Below are 18,767 nucleotides of genomic sequence, written 5' to 3'. Positions count from 1 at the left end.
CCCAACCAGGCCTTGCAAGGGGACGGAGCTGGGGAGGGCACCTCAACTTTCCCCACACCTACTGCCTTTTGTCCCCTGTCTTACTTCCCTCCTAAGCCATAAACCTGTCCCCTCTCCCTTCTGGCCACCGTCTCACACCCCCCTGAGGGTAGATCTTGGGGAGGGGAAGAGGAGATGGGGAAAGAGGGAAGGTGGCTGGAGTCTGGACCAGGGTGGCATCCCCGGAACCAGGCTGGGCGAAGTGGGCTTTGGGCCTCTGCTCCTTTCCCCTTTGGGGGCGTCCAGGTCTCTCTGCTGCTCATCCCCCTCTTCCTTATCGTCTTTAAGAAAGCTCAGCGGACTTCCTGCCTTCCTGTGGTGGAATCAAACCAAAGCCAGGCACAATGCCGGTGGTGGCAGGCAGAGCCTCGCAGAGAGGTGGGTGGGGCAGCAGGCCAGGCTGCCCAGGGAGGCCAGAGCGTCTTGGGCGAGCCTGGGGCACTCCCCCACCCCCACCGTCCTGCCTTCATCCAGGCCTCTGTGGGCAGGGCAAATCCTCACACGTCTCAGCCGCCTAAGTGCTCACCACTCTAGGCGTGATTATCTCAGCATAGGCTGGACGTCTCCGTCCACCCACAGCCATGGACGCTGCTCTGCTCCTGAACGTGGAAGGGGTCAAGAAGACCATTCTTCACGGGGGCAGGGGGCAGATCCCAAACTTCATCACTGGATCCCGAGTAAGTGGGGCCCCTGGCTGGATAGAGACACTGTGGCGGCCTCCACATCCCAGCAGTGCCCCAGGGCACTGCCAACAGCCTCCTACTCTGCCAAAAAATAGCAGGTGGGCCCTTCCTGGAATTGTCAACCGAGGCATCCAGGGACCTCTGAGGTGGTTTCCATTCACAGGGCATTTCTGGTACTTTGAAGGTTAGACTTTAGCATGGGCTGAGGGGAGAGTGTTTGGGGAATTTTCTGGAGCCCTAGATGTTCAGTGAGAATGAAGGGCTCTTAGGGGTCTTGATATTTGTCTACGAATGTCTGCTGGGTTTTTCTCAACTGGTAGATGTATCTGTGGCTACAAAACTTGGTCTTGGAGAGCTTGGAGGGTGGGAATGGGGTCTTTGGGAGGGCGAGGGCTCCTCCTCTCTGGGGAAGCATGGGGTGGGGATGCTGTGGAGGCCTGAGGCATCTAATCGGGTTTGTGAGAGCTGACTGTGAAGACAGCTCTGGGGGTGCGTGACAGTAGGGATCCCCCTATGCACCTTGGGAAGTGTGACTAGACCAGAGTCCACTCTCTTGGTGACCAGGTGACCTTCCATTTCCGCACCATGAAATGTGACGAGGAGAGGACAGTGATAGATGACAGCAAGCAGGTGGGCCACCCCATGCACATTGTCATTGGGAACATGTTCAAGCTCGAGGTCTGGGAGATCCTGCTGACTTCCATGCGGCTGGGCGAGGTGGCTGAGTTCTGGTGTGACGCCATCGTAAGTAGGCGGTGCTGGGCCATTCCCCGGGTCTGCCTTCTAGGGGCTCACCTGTCCTCTTTGCAGGGCTACTGTGTTTTGGGAAAGCTGGTGGAAAAACAAAGTTCTGCAAAGCAGTTATGTATCCTCCTTCCCCGCCACTGTAACAAGGAAGATGGGCACAGCAGAAAGAACAGGCCTAAAGTGACAACCGGTGCTCTGGCTGGAAGGGTGAGGGAGCCGGCCCACTTCACGCTCCTCACTTTTTATACAGTATGATTAGATCCTGAAAACTTTTGGCCATTGGTTACTTTTCTGCCCTCTGCCCCACATAGCAAAAATATTTTTTCCTATTTATGGCACTCCTATAAATTACTCTTCTAAATTACATTCCTCATTCTGTGGCCCAGGTAGAAATGGTGAAACTCACTGACCTTTGGACAAACATCTCTTATGAAAACTTTCAAGTGGACAGAAAGTATAACAAACTTCCAAACACCCATCATCCAGTGCCAGCCCTGTCCAACCACGCATGGCCAGTCTCGTCTCACCTTCCACCCAGCTGCATGCCCTCCTTGTCCTGCACATCAAAGCAAATTCCAAACACCACATCATTTCCTTTGTGATACCAAACTCTGTATTTCTCAAATATGAGGATATTTAAGAAACATAACCATTGCTAGAGTATCATTATGAAATATTTTTAAAACCTGAAGAATTCTTAAAATCAGATTAACATCCAGTCACTCTTAAAATTTCTTTGGCTGTCTCTTCGTTTATTCTTTATAAATGAATAAGGTTGGTTTGCTCAAGTCAGGATGCAAAGTCCATGCCTGGTGCTCTGTTGTTATGTTTCTCAAGCTGCTGCTGCTTCTTTTTTTTTTCTTTTGAGACAGAGTCTCACTCTGTTGCCCTGGGTAGAGCGCTATGGCATCACAGCTCACAGCAACCTCAAACTCTTGGGCTCAAGCGGGCCTCTTGCCTCAGACTACAGAGTAGTTGGGGCTACAGGTTCCAGCCACACACCTAGCTAGTTTTTCCATTTTCAGTAGAGACAGAGTCTAATTCTTGCTCAGGCTGGTCTCCAACTCCTAGGCTCAAGCGATTCACCTGTTTTGGCCTCCCAGAGTGCCAGGATTATAGGCGTCAGCCACTGGGCTCCTTTCAAGCCTCTTCTTATCTATGAGCTCTCCTCCCTCTTTTGTCTTTGGCATGGATTTCGTCCTGGAGAAGTCCCACATTCCGAGTTCACTGGTTGCTTTGCCATGTAATTGTCTAAAATGTCCCTCTGATCCTTTTGATATATTGAGAGTTAGGTTTAGAGGGGATCCAGGCTCCTCTTCTTTGCGACAGTCTGTCATGGATGGTACCGTGCACTTCCTGTGGACACACCAGGGTCCCTCGCCTCTTTTATTGTGATGTTAAGATTGAGTGGTGGGTTCAGGTGCTGACAGCCAGATCCATCCATTCCAAAGCTCAGCCCTGATTTTCACCATTAATGGTGAACACGTAGACTCACTGTTTCAACAAGAGCCCATGACCTTTTGGAAGAGAAATTTGAATTTTGTTCTTTTATTAGTTGTGTGACCTGGGGATGTCCTTTCTTCTTTCTGCCATTTATTCTCTCCTCTATAATAAACCCTAAGTTAAGGGATTATTTCAAAGATCATATAATATGATGTTTATGAGTGTACATCACAGAACAGAGCAAATGAAAATAGGAGCTATTGTTTAGAGCTAGAAGAAATTTTTTTTTTATTGTTGAATCATAGCTGTGTACATTAGTGCAATCGCCTGTACCCATTCTAAGATGCACCATAGATGTGGCCCCACCCATTACCCTCCCTCCACCAAAACCGCCCCCCTCCCTTCCCCTTCCTTGGCCCTTTCCCCATAGTCTTGTGCTATATAGTTGGGTTATAGTCTTCATGTGAAAGCTAAAATTTAGCTTCATAGTAGGGCTGAGTACATTGGATACTTTTTCTTCCATTCCTGAGATACTTTGCTAAGAAGAATATGTTCCAGCTCCATCCATGTAAACATGAAAGAGGTAAAGTCTCCATCTTTCTTTAAGGCCGCATAGTATTCCATGGTATACATGTACCACAATTTGCTAGTCCATTCGTGGGTCGATGGGCACTTGGGCTTCTTCCATGACTTAGCAATTGTGAATTGGGCTGCAATAAGCATCTGGTACAGATGTCTTTGTTATATTGTGACTTTTGGTCTTCTGGGTATAAACCTAGTAAAGGAATTATAGGATTGAATGGCAGGTCTATTTTTAGGTCTCTAAGTATTCTCCAAACATCCTTCCAGAAGGAACGTATTAGTGGACATTCCCACCAGCAGTGTAGAAGTGTGCCCTTTCCTCCACATCCACGCCAACATTTCTGGTTTTGGGATTTTGTTATGTGGGCTACTCTTAATGGGGTTAGGTGATATCTTAGAGTAGTTTTGATTTGCATTTCTCTGATGATTAAGGATGATGAGCTTTTTTTCATGTGTTTGTAGATTTTGCGTTGGTCTTCTTTAGAGAAGTTTCTCTTTAAGTCCCTTGCCCACCCTGAAATGGGGTCACATGTTCTTTTCTTGCTAATAGATTTGAGTTCTCTGTGGATTCTGGTTATTAGACCTTTATCGGAGGTATAAACTGTAAATATTTTCTCGCATTCTGAGGGCTGTCTGCTTGCTTTACTCACTGTGTTCTTGGCTGTGCAGAAGCTTTTTAGTTTGATCAGGTCCCAATAGTGTATTTTTGGTACTGCTTCAATTGCCTGGGGAGTCCTCCTCATAAAATATTCACCCAGGCCGATTCCTTCAAGAGTTTTCCCTGCACTTTCTTCAAGTATTTTTATAGTTTCATGTCTTAAGTTTAAATCTTTTATCCAGTGAGAGTCTATCTTAGTTAATGGTGAAAGGTGTGGGTCCAGTTTCAATCTTCTACAGGTTGCCAGCCAGTTTACCCAGCACCATTTGTTAAATAGGGAATCTTTTCCCCACTGAATGTTTTAATTGGCTTGTCAAAGATCAAATAACGGTAAGTAGCTGGATCCATCTCTTGGTTCTCTATTCTGTTCCAGACATCTACTTCTCTGCTTTTGTGCCAGTACCATACTGTTTTGATCACTATGGATTTATAGTACAGTCTCAGGTCTGGTAGCGTGATTCCTCCTGCTTTGTTTTTATTGCTCAGTAATGTTTTGGCTATTCGAGGTTTTTTTCTGATTCCATATAAAATGAAGTATTATTTTTTCAAGATCTTTAAAGTATGACAATGGAGCTTTAATAGGAATTGCATTAAAATTATATATTGCTTTGGGCAGTATGGACATTTTAACAATGTTGATTCTTCCCAGCCATGAGCATGGTATGTTTTTCCATCTGTTAACATCTTTGGCTATTTCTTTTCTTAGAGTTTCATAGCTCTCTTTGTAGAAATCTTTCACGTCCTTTGTTAGGTATTTCATCTTCTTTAGCACTACTGTGAAAGGAATAGAGTCCTTGACTGTTTGTTCAGCTTGGTTATTGTTGGTATATATAAAGGCTACAGATTTATGGGTGTTGATTTTGTAGCCTGAGACATTGCTATATTCCTTGATCACTTCTAAAAGTTTTGTAGTAGAATCCCTAGTGTTTTCCAGATATACAGTCATATCATCTGCGAAGAGTGAAAGTTTGATCTCTTCTGACCCTATGTGGATCCCCTTGATCACCTTTTCTTCCCTAATTGCAATGGCTAAAACTTCCATTACAATGTTAAAGAGCAATGGAGACAATGGGCAACCTTGCCTGGTTCCTGATCTAAGTGGAAATGATTTCAATTTAACTTCATTCAATACGATATTGGCTGTGGGTTTGCTGTAGATGGCCTCTATTAGTTTAAGAGCTAGAAGAAATTTTGAATTAACTTTCTCATTTTCCTAATGAGACAAATTAAGCCTCAGAAAGAGAAAGTAACTTATTCTGGGTCAAATAAATTAAGAGGCAGGATTTGGGTGGGACCCACGATCCTGTAACTCCTTATGTGGCTCATGTTCTTACAGTGTCTAACAGAGCCAGGCTGTAATGCCTTCCTCTGCCAGTAGGTGATCCCATTCAACACATGTTATTCACCTCTTCACTCTGCAAATGTTAGTTGCAAATCTTTTCTTTGTAGCAGCCCCTGTGTTATTCTTCATTCTGATGTTTTTACTTTTAAAAATCTGTTTTATTTTTATTAAGTCTTCAGGAAATTGGCTTCTTTGTGTTTTCGGTCAGTTTCGAATTATATTTATTGACTTTTGTTTACAACGGGGAGCTCCTGGTTGTCTATATTGGCATGTACCTCTAATTCAGGCCACACGGTAGGCAAGGCGTGGTTGCCAACAATAGCTCCCTCCCCACAGGATGCATATTTGTCGACATGGGAGAGCTGAGTGCATAGAAAGCTGTCAATAAATTCTTGATTGGTTGATTGATTTGCTGCTGGCTGCAAAAACACAAGCTGCTATTACTCCCGTAATGTGGGCATGATTTTTCGTTTCTTGTGGTGTCTGTGTTCTTTTGGCCACATCAATAGTCATGTGAGTGCACTGCCCATTCCACAGGCTGGTAATTTTTTTTGCCATAGTAACTATGAGTTTTCCCAATACTCCTCTCCCAGCTCTATGGCTGCCATGGTTAAACATAAACACACACACACACCTCCTGGAGTTATTTATCCATCTATACATCCACCTCTTATCCCTCCATCCATCCACCTGCTCATGCATCAATTTATCCATCCTTTCCTTCAACCAATGTTCGTCCATAATCTAGTTTTCCATCATTACACATCCATCCATTCTCTTATTTTCTCTCTCTTTGTATCTATCTAGTTACCTCTCTGATTAGAAAACAGTCCTGGACACCTGATTGGCCTGTGCTCCGCATTAGGAATGGAACAGGCAAAGTTCCTTGTCCTCAAGGAATTTGAATTCTGGAGGATGAGCAGACACCTAAACAGTGCTATTGCACGGCAGCCAGTGCCACGACATAAAAATAAGTGAGGGGCAGGATGCTTTGGGGCCACAAAAGAGGGGCAACTAACTGCTTGAGGGTCTTGGGGGATGTCTTCAAGAAGCTAATATTGAGCTGGGTCTTGGAGGATGAATAAGGGATCATCAGGCCTAGAAGTGGGGAGAAGTGGGGCCAGGGAATCTGAGAAGGTTTGGTGTGTTACATTTAGTTAGACTCTTTTCCTCTGCGGGGCATCTCTTCACCCAAGAACCTGGACAGATGAAGCCATCACTGAGATAATCATCTCTACGTGACAAAGGACACAGGAGGGCCTGGCTCTCCACATCTGTTGCTGCCTAGCCTCCTGCAGGGCCCTCTGCCTGGAGGGTCTTTACGAGATTAGCTTGGAGTTTAGGTCTCTGCAGGGCAGGGCCTCTCCTGCTTCTTCTTTCCCTGAACAAAGAGGAAGGATCAGTCAGGGGCTCTGGGGACTTCTGCCCCAAAATATACTCTTTTCTCTCTCCCTCCAGTGAGGACACTTGTGTCCATGTGGTATTTTTTGCTGGTGCCTAGTCTTGTGAAGCCAGGAGTTTCAAACTCCAGTCCCACAAAGGGCCAGGAACCCTGCTTGGCTGCAGATAACTGGCCTCAACTGAAGCAGGTGGCTGCTGCAAGGTTGTCATGGGAGAGGGCAGGGCCCAGCGTGGCTGGGTGTTCTGAGATTTTGAGACAAAGCCAGAAACTGCATTAGCGTGTGAACTCTCCCAGTGTTGAAATGCTGGCGACTGATTAAAAACAAGCAAACAAAACCCCCACACTATGAAGGATAAAACAAAGCCGATCTGTAACTTGGACATGGCCCATAACACCCCATTTGCATATATCATAGGAATAGTCCCTCAGATAGCACCAGGCTCTGGCCATGAGGCCCCAGAGAGAGCCAGTTATCCTGGGCTCTGACTGCTTCAGTTGCAGCCTCACTTGGCTGAGTGAGTCCCAAAGGCTGGAGTCTGGCTCCGCAGAGAACCCTGTGTGTGACCATGGCTGACCCTGCTGGTCTGCAGCTCAGCGAGTTAAGCTGCAAGGGTGGGCACAGAGCTGAGATGGGCGTCCTCCTCTCTCTCCAAGGCAGTGGTCCTTGGAGCTCTGCTTCATCTCCTGACCTTCATATTCCTTCCTGGTGGTGTCCCACAGCCCACCCATGCTGGCCAGGGGCCCTGGTAGTGCCAGAGTGGTAGGTGTCTAGCTGGGCAAGGTCTTTCTTTGAGAGCATGCCCAAACAGTGCTGTCCTTGGGGTCCACGGCTCACACTCAGCTTGCTGGGAGACGGAGGCTGCAGAGCTGGGGCTGCTACTGCAGGGCCAGGAGTGTCCCCTCCCCGCAGAGACCTGATCCTGGGCCTCTCCCTCCCTTGGTCCAGCCTTAATCCCAATGGGCTCAATTGCCATCTGGTATCCTCTCTTGCAAAGAGGCAGAGGGCATTCCTGGCTAATCTTGGCTAGTGGGGGAAGGGAGGGGTGACCTGGAGGCAGAGCTGAGCTCCTTCTGCCCCTTAGCTTTCCTAGCAGTGTGTCCGTACCAGAGTCATGTGTGGAGGCCAGAATTGGGCCATGTTGGAGCCAGTTCAAGGAGATGGGTTCTCAGAGACTATAGCTGGGGAAGTTGAGGCCTGGAGTGCTGCAGGCCTCGCTTAGGCCACACAGTGGATTTTCCCAGCCCCCCTCTACTCCGAGGGTGGCACCCCCAGGTCCCAGTGCTGGGTGAGGCTGTGAGGGGACAGAGCTGTGTCTGCACTGTCTCATTCAGTCCCTGCAACAGACCTGAAGCCAGACAGGTGCAGCCAAGGGAGCTGGAGTTCAGAGAGGTGTGGTGCCCTGGACTCACTGCTGGTCAGCAGCACTGCCAGGACACCAAGCTGGCCTTCTCAGGCCCTGGAACCCTGCTCCTTCCACTGCACCAAACTGCCTCCCCTTTCAGTCACAGCCTTTGTGGAGCTCTGAGTCTCCAAGGTCCAGAAGAGGTGGGATGAGACTAAACACATGGCCTGTGGAGCCAGATTTGAACCCTGGCTCTGTCATTTCTTAGCTGTGTGACTTTGAGCAAGTTGCTTAACTTCCCTAGGCTCCAATTTCCTCACCTGTAACATGGGAGATAATAGTAGAGCCTTCCTTGTTGGAGCCGAGGAGCCTGGCACACAGCTAACCACAGTGATTAGTAGGGGGTGGAGAATGGTAGAAGGGACTCAGAGTGGGGGCTCTTTGGGGCCCAGACACCATCTCCCTATAGCACACAGGGGTCTATCCGATCCTGTCCCGGAGCCTGAGGCAGATGGCAGAGGGCAAGGACCCCACGGAGTGGCACGTGCACACGTGTGGGCTGGCCAACATGTTCGCTTACCACACACTGGGCTACGAGGACCTGGACGAGCTGCAGAAGGAGCCACAGCCTCTGATCTTTGTGATTGAGCTGCTGCAGGTGCGATTCTGGGGTACACGGGGGTGGAGAGCTGTCCTAGCATCTGAGAGGGACCAGGGGCAGGGACCATGGAGACTCCCAGGAAAAAGTTCCTAAGCCACAGCAGAATAGGAATTTGAAAAAAGGAAAAAAAAGTCCTCTGCTTTTTTTTTCCCACGGGAAAAGTCCATCTGGAGCAATTTTTAAAAAGGTAGTTCATTTTCATTTTGAAGGCATTTACCTCTACTGGTTATCTACTTTCATTTTTATTCAAAAAATTTTGGGATCGTAACCTCATCCTTGTAGCCCCTGTGATTTGTGGGTTCAGACATGGTTCTTGCACAGTGGGAGATGCTTTGTGGAACTATCCACACCCTCTTACCCCTCTACCTAAGGGTTAGCTAGTCCATGTTTGGGGTTGGTGGGAGAGAGTCAAGGCCAGGTCAAGTTCAGGTCAAAACTTAGCTCATGGCCAAGGCTGAGGTTCAGTCTGGGGGCAAATAAAAACATAAAAGATAACCGTGCCAACCAAGGGCCTTTAGAGGCCTGCTGGAACAGTCGTGTGGTCCATGCGCTGCAGAAGGGCCTCTCCTCCAAGGAGGTGCTCATTATACACGCTGTATATCCATGTTTTTATAGTAACAGTTTTCCAGCAGATGGCAATGGAGTGTTCTGTTCTAAAGAAACAGGTATTCATGGCTTTTCTGAATATTGGAAACAAAGTGTCTTGACAAAGGCGTTCTGATTTAAAGAGAGGAACTGAGGTAGGGCAGGGCCTTGGGCCTGTTGCTCCCTTCCCGCGTTTACGTGTCTGACCAGCCAGCATCTTGTTTTGGCCCAACCCCACTGTGGAAAATGCAGAGCTGACATTAGGGAGATGTGCTGGGGTCCACTTTCTCTGCTTCTTGCTGGGGTGCAGGCAGCACCTGGCATCCCTGCCTCACTGACCTGCGGCTCTCGGCCAGGTTGAGGCCCCCAGTGAGTACCAGAGGGAGACCTGGAACATGAACAATGACGAGAAGATGAAGGCGGTGCCCATCCTCCACGGGGAAGGGAACCGGCTCTTTAAGCTGGGCCGCTATGAGGAGGCCTCCACCAAGTACCAGGAAGCCATAGTGTGCCTGAGGAACCTGCAGACCAAGGTGGGGGGCTGTGACCAGGGCCAGGGGGTGGGGAGGGCCTTGAGTGAACGGCTCGGCACTGGTCATGCCTGGACGGGGTCCGGGGCGTCCTGAGCTTAGCACAGCCCTTCTGCACCTGGCAGGAGAAGCCCTGGGAAGTGCAGTGGCTGAAGCTGGAAAAGATGATCAACACCCTGATTCTCAACTACTGCCAGTGCCTGCTGAAGAAGGAGGAGTACTACGAGGTGCTGGAGCACACCAGCGACATCCTGCGGCACCACCCAGGTGCGCAGGCGGGGCGGGTTGGACGGAGTGGGCGAGGCTGGGAGGACGCAGTGGGCGGGGCTGGAAGGACGCAGTGGGCGGGACGAGGGGGGCTTCCTTTCTGGGGCTACGGAGTCACCAGCAAAGACCTTCGTGGACTTCTCTTTTGAGCTTGTGCAAGCACCAAACCATGTCTCCATCCAGCAGGGCTTTCCCAAGCGTGTAACCGCGCGGCAGGGGATGGATGGGATGGGCAGTGCTCATCCTAGGAGGTCTTTCATTTTAATGTGTATTGAACAAATACAGAGGTAGCTCACCAAAGTTGGGATTTTTGTGGAGCAATAAACAGGCTTTTTTTTTTTCCAAAAGGGGAATTAATAGGGAAAAATCATAAGTCAGTACTAGTACCTGTGGTGCACAGACATGGCCGTGTTTGTGAAGATGGTATTTGAATGCAGATAATAATTACAATGTCAACACTTAGTACGCTCCTCTGCATTTATTATCTCGCTTAATCCTGCTAATCCTCATAATCACAGTGTGGGGTAGGTGCAGGGATAGGGTCTGGAGTTTATACAGTTTTCGGAGCCTCTATAATAGTGATCCCCAACTGGTTTGGCACTAGGGACCAGTTTCATGGAAGAAAATGTTTCCATGGACTGGGGTAGGGAGAATGGTTTGGGGACGATTCAAGTGCATTACGTTTATTGTGCACTTTATTATTATTACATTGGAATATGTAATGAAATAATCATACAATTCACACAATGCACAATTAGTGGGAGCCCTGGGCTTGATTTCCTGCAACTAGGCAGTCCCGTCTGGGGGTGATGGGAGGCAGTGACACCGGAAGTGTGTCAAACCTCTCTGCTAATGATCTGCTGTTTGCAGCTGCTCCCCAGCACGAAGCACAACTGCCTCAGCGCCACTTCGGATCATCAGGCATTAGATTCTCGTGAGGAGGGTGCAAACTGGATCCCTCCCACGCACAATTTACAGTAGCGTTTGCTCGCCTATGAAAATCTAATGCCTTGCTCTGACAGGAGGTAGAGCTCAGTCTGTGATGGAGCAGTGGGGAGCAGCTGGAAATACAGATCCTTGGAAGAGTCCCTGCAAGGGAGGGGAGGCGGTCCTGCTGTTATTATCATCACCATTTTACAGTTGAGGAAACTGAGGCACTGTAGGCACAGAGGTTAAGGCTCACCGGCAGGATTAAGGCTCTTGTAGGCTGGTGTGTCCCAGCTGGGTGGGGGCTGTCCCTGGGTTGGGCAGGTGGACAGCTGGGTCCTCCCGCAGGCATCGTGAAGGCCTACTACGTGCGCGCGCGCGCTCACGCCGAGGTGTGGAACGAGGCCGAGGCCAAGGCGGACCTGAAAAAAGTGCTGGAGCTGGACCCCGCCATGCAGAAGGCGGTGTGCAGGGAGCTGAGGCTGCTGGAGCTCCGCATGGCGGACAAGCAGGAGGAAGAGCGGCTGCGCTGCCGGAACATGCTGAGCCAGCGCACAGGTGGAGGCCGGGAGGCAGCCCAGCGGCCAGAGGAGCAGGCCCCGGAGACCCCTGAGCCACCCCTGTCCGCGGAACAGCCCCCTGAGCCGCCCCTGTCCCTGGAACATCCTCCTGAGCCCCCCGGGCCGCCCCTGTCCGCAGAACACCCCCCTGAGCCCCCTGAGCCGCCCCTGTCCGCAGAGCCCCGGCACTGATTTCTCCGCGGCTGGCACCCAGGTAGGGTGTATACCTCCTGGTCATTTCTGGTTCAGTTGACCAGGAGTTTGGTGTCACTTTTAAAATTTAAAATTACGTTTTAGAATCAAAGTCATGCATGCCCATGGTTAAAAAAGAATCACAAGAGCACAGAAGGGCTTATGAATAAAAGTGAAGTTTCCTCCCCTCCTCCTCCCATTCCTTAGCCCTGAACTATTTTAATTGCCCATTTTTAAAAAATTCTGATAGTTTTCCCTATCCCACTTGATATGTTTAAATCATAGTTCATCCGTGTTTCCTTTTTACCCCATGTCAATGAAAAATGAGGATTGGACGCTGTGACCCTGTTTCTCCCCTGCCATCTCCCGTTCTCCCCATTTTGGGTGATTTTATTTAAGGGTGATCTTTTGGTTATTTTTCTAACTTTATGTACTACACCTAGAACTCTCTAGAAGCCAAATGACTTTAGTGGAACTGGTTACTCCCTTCTGTGTAGGATGAGGGTGGCAGAGCTGGGACCCTCCCTCTTCCCTTCCACCTCTCACCCTCCTCCTCCCTAAATGTCTAATATACTTTAGTTTTCCATCGTCCTGGTTGTTAACATCTACCTCTGCTCTGTAACCAAAAACTCTTCTGTGCTTTGTCCATAGGTTGACTGTCAAATCTGAAAATCAATAAACAGCATTTACATGATTATGGCTGTGTAAGCATGTTTTCCTGCAGGGTCTGCTCTATGCTTTGATTGCATTTCTTTTACTTTGGTTCAAATTTCAGGACCCTTGGGCCACCAGAATGAGAATATTCCTGGCTTCTGGAATTGCAGTGTGAATTTTAACATGGCAGTGTTTTCCTGGCTAGAAAGTTTGAAGTTTAAGCCCTCCCCCACCTTGGAGAAAAGGGTTTTGGTTGATTCAGGCTCAGTGTCCACTGGGCCATCCAGGTACAGTATGAAGGACCCAGGTGGGAGAGGAGGTTTTAGAGGTCAGAGGGAGGGCACATTATGCCCCACAAAAGCAGCAAGACAGGAATGTCCTTCCTGAGGCCAGAGGGAGTCCCATGAGTTGGAGAAGGTGGAGTGGAGAAAGGGACAGAGGCTGGGGGCAGAGAGACGAGGGACCTTCACTGGCCCTCTCCTGGTAGCACTGTTCAGGAAGAGAGGCCTGCATGGTGTCTGGGCAGTTAGAGACTCACGTGTGGTTCAGAGCAGGGATAGAGCCTGGCAAGGGCCATGATTTGAGGGCCAGGGACTATGGCCTATAGACTTCCAGCCTCCCTTTCCTGCCCATTGTCTGTATGCAGCTGCCCTACCAGCCATCCTTTCCCTTGGGACCAGCAAGGATCCCATCTCATTTGGAGTCAGTCTGCAGACTGCAGACCTCTCAGCAGGGCTGACACCCAAATGCTTCCCAGGACCCCTTGGTCCTCTCAGACTCATCCTGGTGTGGTCTTCTCCCCTTCCAAGGCCCCAAGATGTTTGCTAGCCCAAGAAAAACATAGAGGTAGGGACTAGAAAACTCACCAAGAATGGTGGAAGACACCCTGCAGAGAGAGTGTACAGGGAGTCCTCGGCCTAGTGTTACTATGTCACAAAGGCAGAGGGGGCCAATAGAGCCACTTTTCAGAAACCGCTGCATCTAGCACCTGTCTTACCAGGGCAGAGGAGGTGGGAAGAAGATGCGGGGAGAGATGCAGGCAGCCTCTTCATCCAGGGCTCTGGTTGCTGCATGGGATTCCTTCTGCACCCTGAAAACTAGCCTTGAGGGAAGGCCAGCCTGGGCAGGACTGGCCAGGAGGATGCAGGTTGCAGGGTCCTTTGTCAGAGGGATTCTTTCCCACGGATCGAGCTCGAAGGCTTTGCTTTCGAGTGGCCAGCAGGGGGCAGAAGAGAACAAGCCGATGATAATCCCGGTGTTAGGAGATGGGCTCCGCGTGTCCTCCCAGAAAGCAGCTTTGGGCTCTAGTTGTGGCGGTTCTCCTGAGTCCCACGGTCTCCCTGACCCCTACAGGGTTGCTAGGTCAGTCATGCTAGTGACAGTTAAGGAGGCGCCTAGAACCATGGAATCAGACTGCCAGCAGACTAGGTCCTCAGAGACAACTTAGTCTCTTGTACAGACAGGGAAACTGAGGCTCAGAGAGGGGCAGTAACTTGCTAAGTCACTTCAAAGCTGGGTGGATCCAGGATTAGAGACGGGTTTTTAGTGTCAGATTTCCAGACTTCTGGGCTGCGATTTTTTTGTATGATGCCCGCTGCCTCTTTCACCAGATAGCCCATACATGGGTAGAAAGAAAAAAAAAGAAAGGGTACAATGTATTAAAAAAGAAGTAACAAAAAGAAAGAAAGGAGAAAAATATATATATGAGGGAACAACCTGGAGCTCGCCAGTAACCTGTGTTTGGGAGCAGTTAGAGGGGTGAACAGGAGGGGTGCTTGTGTGGGTTTCACAGGCCCCTCTCACCTGGTTCCTCTCTCCAAGAATCATTCCCAGCTATGAGCCACCATTGTGACCTCTGTTTTGACTGGAGTTGACAGGGACCCTGAGACCAGGGAGTCATTTAGGAGGGTGGAAGGGGGTTGGGTGACCTGAGGGAGCGCCCTGAGCATTGTGCAGGTGTATTAGTTTTCTCTGGCTATGTAGCAAATTACTTACTACACACTTAATAGTTTAAAACAAACAGCACAAATGTGTTCTTTTATAGCTCTGGGGGTCAGAAATCCTAAAATGGGTTGGCAGAGCTGAGTTCCTTCTGGAGGCTCTAGGGGAGAGTCTGTTTTCTTGCTTCTTCCAGTTCCTGCCTGCAGTTCTTGGCTTGTGGCCCCTCCCTCTGTCTTCGCAGCCAACAGCCCAGCATCTTCCAGTCTCTCTGTGCTCCTCTACCCTGTTTCCCCGAAAATAAGAAAATAAGACAGTGTCTTATTTTAAGGTGTGCTCCCAAAGATGCTCTAGGTCTTATTTTCAGGGGACGTCTTATCTTTCCTGTAAGTAGGTCTTATTTTAGGAGGATGTCTTATTTTCGGGGAAACAGGGTACATCCATCATCACAGCACCTCTGTGTCTCTGACCCTCCTGCCTCCCTATTGTAAAAACTCCTGTGATTACATTGGGCCTACCAGATAATCCAGGATAACCTCCATCTTAGTACCTGTAATCTAAACACATTTTCAAAGTTCCTTTGCCATAAAAGGTAACCCACCCACAGATTCGGTGAATTAGGGTACGGGCATGTTTCAGGGGCATTCTACAGCCTGCTATTGCTGGCAATTCTCCATTGGTCCCCAATCTGTCCTCCGCCCTGCCTGGGAGGCTTGGCCTATATCTCAGCTCCCTTGCCCTCTGCCCTCTGGTTGGGTTTGGTGAACAGGAAGTACCAGCAGGAGACCTACTAGTGGGACGAGGACATGTGGGCGTTTGTTTATCCAATTCCCTCCTTGCTGGCCTGTCATTTGGCAGCAGCTGGGCTCTTTGACCTGTGGTCATAACAGTGTTCTGGACCATAGCTCTCACTGGCCTCTGTGCAGAACTGCCTCCCCCAGGTCCCGCAGGCCCGCACCCAGTAATGGTTCCCAGTCCTGCCCGTCCCCTCTGCCCACCATTTCCTGCTGGTTCCTGCAGCCCCTCCTACCTTTCATTCTGCCTCCGTGGCTACCCCTTTTGAGTGGGCTACCTGTCTTCTGCCAAGATGCTGCTTGATCAGGTATCAAGTCTCCTCTCAGCAGCACACCTAGAATTTGAATCCAGGCACACATCCCACAAATCGGCAATAGAGCCAGCACTTGCCTGGTCCTCAGGGCACAGCCCTCCTCACACCCTCAGCTGAAACCGCCACTGCAGAAGCACTTGCTATGAGGAGGGCTCAGCCTAAAGTGACATCTAAGGCCCTGGTGTGCATCTGAGGTTCAAAATAGGGAGAAGGGTATGGCGCGCGCCCAGTTACTTCTTGTCACAGGCTGAGGCACCTCCTGGTCTGTGAGAAATGACCAAGCAACCTCAGCCACGCTAAATTTAGCAAACAGTTCAACTTTCAATAGCACGGACTCTGCAGGAGGCTTGGCGTGAGCCCCGGGGACTAATAACAGCACTCGTTTTTAAATGACCCTTCCTACCTTGAGGGTCTAGTCCAGCTCAGGAAGGGACCTGGCTTGCTTGGATGATGCAGTTGAAGTAGGTGAGTCTGGAATTGACACACATGAGTTGGACCCGAGGCTTGGGGTCCTTACCCCTGTAGGTCCAATGCCCAATAAGTGGCCGAGGTGAAGATGACTAGACCAGAGTGTCGCCTTTCTTTTAATTTCCTGCAAGGCTAATGCTTATATGTGTGTGTGTGTGAGCTTGAAAGTGAGGGGCCACCTGGGCCTCCCCTGTGCCCTGATTTCCTCCAAATAACCGACCCTCACCATGGAAAGTGAGGCGGCCCTAGCCTCACCATGTCATCTGAGATGACCCTGCTGAGGTCCAGGTTTGGTTTCTCTGACAGCTGACATAGAGATGCCTGCTTGGTACTCTTTCTCCCTGGATCTGTCAAAGTTTGTACCTGGAGACTCTGTCTTGAATTTCACCTTGATTGAATGGCCTGTGAGTGGGGTGGGGGGGTTATTGTGATCACCTCAGAGCACTTGGGAGGGAGGCTGCTCCCCACTCAACTTCTTTCTCCATCCCCGCCTCAAGGTTTCACTGGGAAGGTTAGGTAAACCTTCTTTCTTATTTATGGCGGTTTGGAGTCTGCAGAGTTCCTGGCCTAATTACATTTGCTCCATTACTTCAGGTATTCTCATTAGTGCGAGACTCTGATGAACAAAGAACCTCGCCTTTCCTCTTGCCACCAATAAAAATATCATTTGAAGATGTAGTGGAGCATTTGTCTTTCCTCAGCAGTCTTGGGGCTGGCAGCTTTTACTGAGTGTGACAATCTCTGGAGGGCAAAGAATTTCATCTGTTTTGTTCACTGCTGTATCCTCAGGAACTGGAACTATGCCTGGCCCGGACCAGGGGTTCAGAAATATTGGTTGGACGAGTCAATTTCTTTCTAAAAACATGTCTCCATTCTTATATGTGAAGGACCTTCAGAGATGGTCTCATCCAACATCTTATTGTGCAGATTGGGAAACTGAGGTCCAGAGCACAGAGAGGACGTGCCCAAGGTCACAGTGGTGACTCACTGGTGAAACCAGTGGATAAAATTTGTTGACTCCTAGCCCAGTATTTTCTCTACCAACTCACTCACCATTTATGGCTCTATTTTCATCACTCCATTTTCTTTCTGCCTCACCATTTTTCTCTCCTTTTGGTGGCATTAGAATTCCTCTTCTCCTCCCACATTTCTTACCAGGCCTCTGGGTTGCTCCCTGGTTTAAAGGCGGGATGGCCCCACCCCCAGCTCCCTGTCTTCCTTAGGAGGGACAGAGGAGACTGGTTAACACAGGGGTGGGCCAGGGCCCCCTGCAGGCCTGCCAGCTCCTTCAGGTGGGTCAGGAGAGAGACCCTGAAGACAGAATTCTCGCCTCTCTCCAGACGGCAGCCTGGAAACAGGCTAAACTGGGGAGTGCTGGCAGTCACAGTGGTCCCCTCCCTGAAAATGGGTCAGGAAAGAGGGAGATGTGCAGAGAGGGTAACAGAGAGAGAAGGAAGGAGAAGGGCGGGAGAGAGAGGAGAGAGTGAGGGAAAGAGGGGAGGGGGAGACGGAGGGAGGAGAAAAAGGAGAGAGGGAGAGAGAGGAGGAGAGAAGGACGTGAGAAGTAGAAGGAAAAAAAGAGAGAGAGGAAGGGAGGAAGGTGTAGGTAGATAGATGGGTATCTAGACTGGGTCCTGGACCTTGAGGCACAGAGCACCCTGTGTGAGAAACACTGACAGAGGCTCAGAGGCCTCCTGCTGCCAGAGCCACTGGGTCCATACAATTTCCATGAAGCAAATCCAGCTCACACGTAGATTTCCATTATTCAGGCAGAGATTAAGTGCTCTTTAAGACAAAAAAATGCCTCCTATTTGAAACAACTTCAAACCATTTTTGGAAGGATGTAGGAGTGTCCAACAGACATATCAAGTGTTTTGCTCGGAGAGCCCTGCTCTGTGTTAACCTGGACTCTGAGCTGCCAGGGCATAAGGTGTCCTGTCTGTCCCTGAGACTTTTCAGGGGGCCTTGGTCGGAAGAACTCCCTGTGGCAGGAGGCAGGATTTAGTCATGCCTCCTCTCTGGCTGACCCGGGAGTACCCTTTCTTCCCAGCTTTGTCCTGCCATCTGGAAGGGAAGGAGTTCAGTCTGGATGGCATCCCGGGCCCTCCATGTTGAGTGTCATTGTGGATTGAATTTGGTATCAGCGAGGGACCTCCAGAGAAACAGAACCAACAGAAGGTTTACAGGACTTGGCCCATGTGCTTGTGGAGGCTGAGAAGTCCCAAAATCTGTGGTGGGTGGGGAGCCCGGGAGAGCAGATGGCACAGTTCTAGTCCCAGCTCAAGGCAGCAGCAGGAGCGCCTCCTAGCCAGTGGGGGCCAGCCTTTCTGTCTTTTTAGGCCTTCGATTGATTGGACAAGGCCCACCACATTAGGGAAGGCAATCTGCTTTGTTCGGTCCTCCAGTGTACGTGTTCATTCCACCTGCAAACACCCTCACTGAGAAGCGCACCACACTGAGAAGAATGCGCAACCAAATGTGTGGGTGCCGTATGGCCCAGTCAAATTGAGACACAAAATTAACCATCACACACTGTGTCTCTTGCCCAAAATGTTGAAGTTTTAGCCTCCTCGTCCCTGTGATTGTGACCTCATTTGGAAATAGGGTCTTCGCAGATGATCAAGTCAAGATGAGGTTA

At 49.7% G+C, this 18,767-nt stretch overlaps 1 protein-coding gene across 1 annotated transcript; it reads left to right on the top strand.

The window, feature by feature from the left end:
- The first annotated feature begins 542 nt into the window (after window positions 1–542).
- On the top strand, window positions 543–12,492 carry AIPL1 (aryl hydrocarbon receptor interacting protein like 1). The gene is made up of 6 exons (XM_053568856.1): window positions 543–716; window positions 1,287–1,466; window positions 8,709–8,897; window positions 9,842–10,018; window positions 10,141–10,282; window positions 11,558–12,492. The coding sequence occupies exons 1-6, from the start codon at window positions 621–623 to the stop codon at window positions 11,959–11,961; spliced, it is 1,188 nt and encodes a 395-aa protein (XP_053424831.1). The 5' UTR covers window positions 543–620; the 3' UTR covers window positions 11,962–12,492.
- Window positions 12,493–18,767: the final 6,275 nt, after the last annotated feature.

Source organism: Nycticebus coucang, chromosome 18 (assembly GCF_027406575.1).
Source record: "Nycticebus coucang isolate mNycCou1 chromosome 18, mNycCou1.pri, whole genome shotgun sequence".
In the NCBI taxonomy this organism is placed as follows: domain Eukaryota; kingdom Metazoa; phylum Chordata; class Mammalia; order Primates; family Lorisidae; genus Nycticebus; species Nycticebus coucang.
Note: the sequence above shows the minus strand (reverse complement) of the source record. Positions and strands in the feature narration are given on the sequence as shown.